The following is a 1,205-nucleotide window of genomic DNA, read 5'->3' on the forward strand; positions in this document are numbered from 1 at the left end:
CCGAGGCGCTCGGCGCAGAGCCCCGCTCCCTATCCTACCTTCTCCTTCGCCTCATTGTTGTCCTGGCTGCTGTGGCTCTCGCTTGCCTTCCAGGAGCGCCGTGGCGAGCACAGTCGCACCCCCAGCACCCTCCCAGGGTCCCGAGAGCATCTACTCGGAGAGGGGCAGCCGGCAGCCGCCGACTTTGGGTCACTTCGTTGTTCTTTTTCTTTTTTGCTTTTTTTTTTTTTTCCCCATTTTGCTCCACTTTTCTTTCCGCGCCCCCCACCCCCTTTCTGCGTCCCCGCAGCGCGTCCCCTTCCCTCGGGAGGACATCGCTGGGGGAGCGGGGCTGCGGCGAGGATGTGCCGGCCCCCGCGGCGGAGCCAGCACTGAGCACCCAAGGGAGGCACCTGCCCCGCGGAGCAGGGGGGCCCCCGTGGGGGCCGCACCGCCTCGCCCCGGCGCCGACACTTCGCCCCGAGTTTAGCGACTCACGGGGGCTTTGAGCATGAGCAAGCCGGCGGGATCAACAAGTGGGTAATAACGCGGTGGAGGCTTCGAGCAGCCGTTCCGAGGCCGGCTGCAGCCTGGCCTGGGGGGCGGGAGGTGGAGGGGAGGGGGGGTTGTGGCTTGGGTTTGCACCCCCCCACACCCCGCGCCCAATTGAAAAAGAAGTGTATATTTCCAACCGGAGTGGCAACGAATCTATAGGCTCGGGGTCGCCCCGATGGAGTTTGGGCCTGGGGCTTACAAAAAGCCGTTTCCAGCTGCGTGCCCCGGCTTTCCGGGCTGGGAACCGGGACAGAAGCCCGTGGGCAGCGAGCACCCGGGAAGGCGACTCCGCCGACGGCGGGGAGGGGGCTGGTCCCGCCGGGACGCGGCCGGTTACGTGCGGGTCTCCGGCACAGGGGTGAAGGGGGGAAGGTTTGGGTTTAAAAGGCATTTCGGCCTTGAAACGTGCTGGTTTTCTCACGGGCTTTATGCAACCTTCTGCGACATAATGATTTCTTTTTAAGAGTTTGAAAGTCCGGTCGCTCAATTACACTGAATCGCGTAAGCAACTCAGTCGAAGGAGGATTTAAATGCAGTACTTTGCACACCATTCCCAGTTACAACAAATAATCCTGCAACGAGGAAAGCAGAAACAACTTAAAAGTCACATTTTCCTTAATCTTAAATCCATGCACCTCATAACTGGGGAATTTAAAGCATGACTAACCGCT

General features: G+C 60.5%; 1 protein-coding gene across 1 annotated transcript in view; it reads left to right on the forward strand.

The window, feature by feature from the left end:
- Positions 1–694: 694 nt before the first annotated feature.
- Positions 695–1,205, forward strand: part of NR2E1 (nuclear receptor subfamily 2 group E member 1) — a 16,746-nt gene continuing 16,235 nt past the window's right edge. The window contains 2 exon segments of the mRNA XM_031066663.1: positions 695–743; positions 746–892. Of these exon segments, the coding sequence (XP_030922523.1) occupies positions 710–743; positions 746–892 (181 nt within the window). The 5' untranslated portion in view covers positions 695–709.

This window comes from Geospiza fortis, unplaced genomic scaffold (assembly GCF_000277835.1).
Source record: "Geospiza fortis unplaced genomic scaffold, GeoFor_1.0 scaffold98, whole genome shotgun sequence".
Taxonomy (NCBI): Eukaryota; Metazoa; Chordata; class Aves; order Passeriformes; family Thraupidae; genus Geospiza; species Geospiza fortis.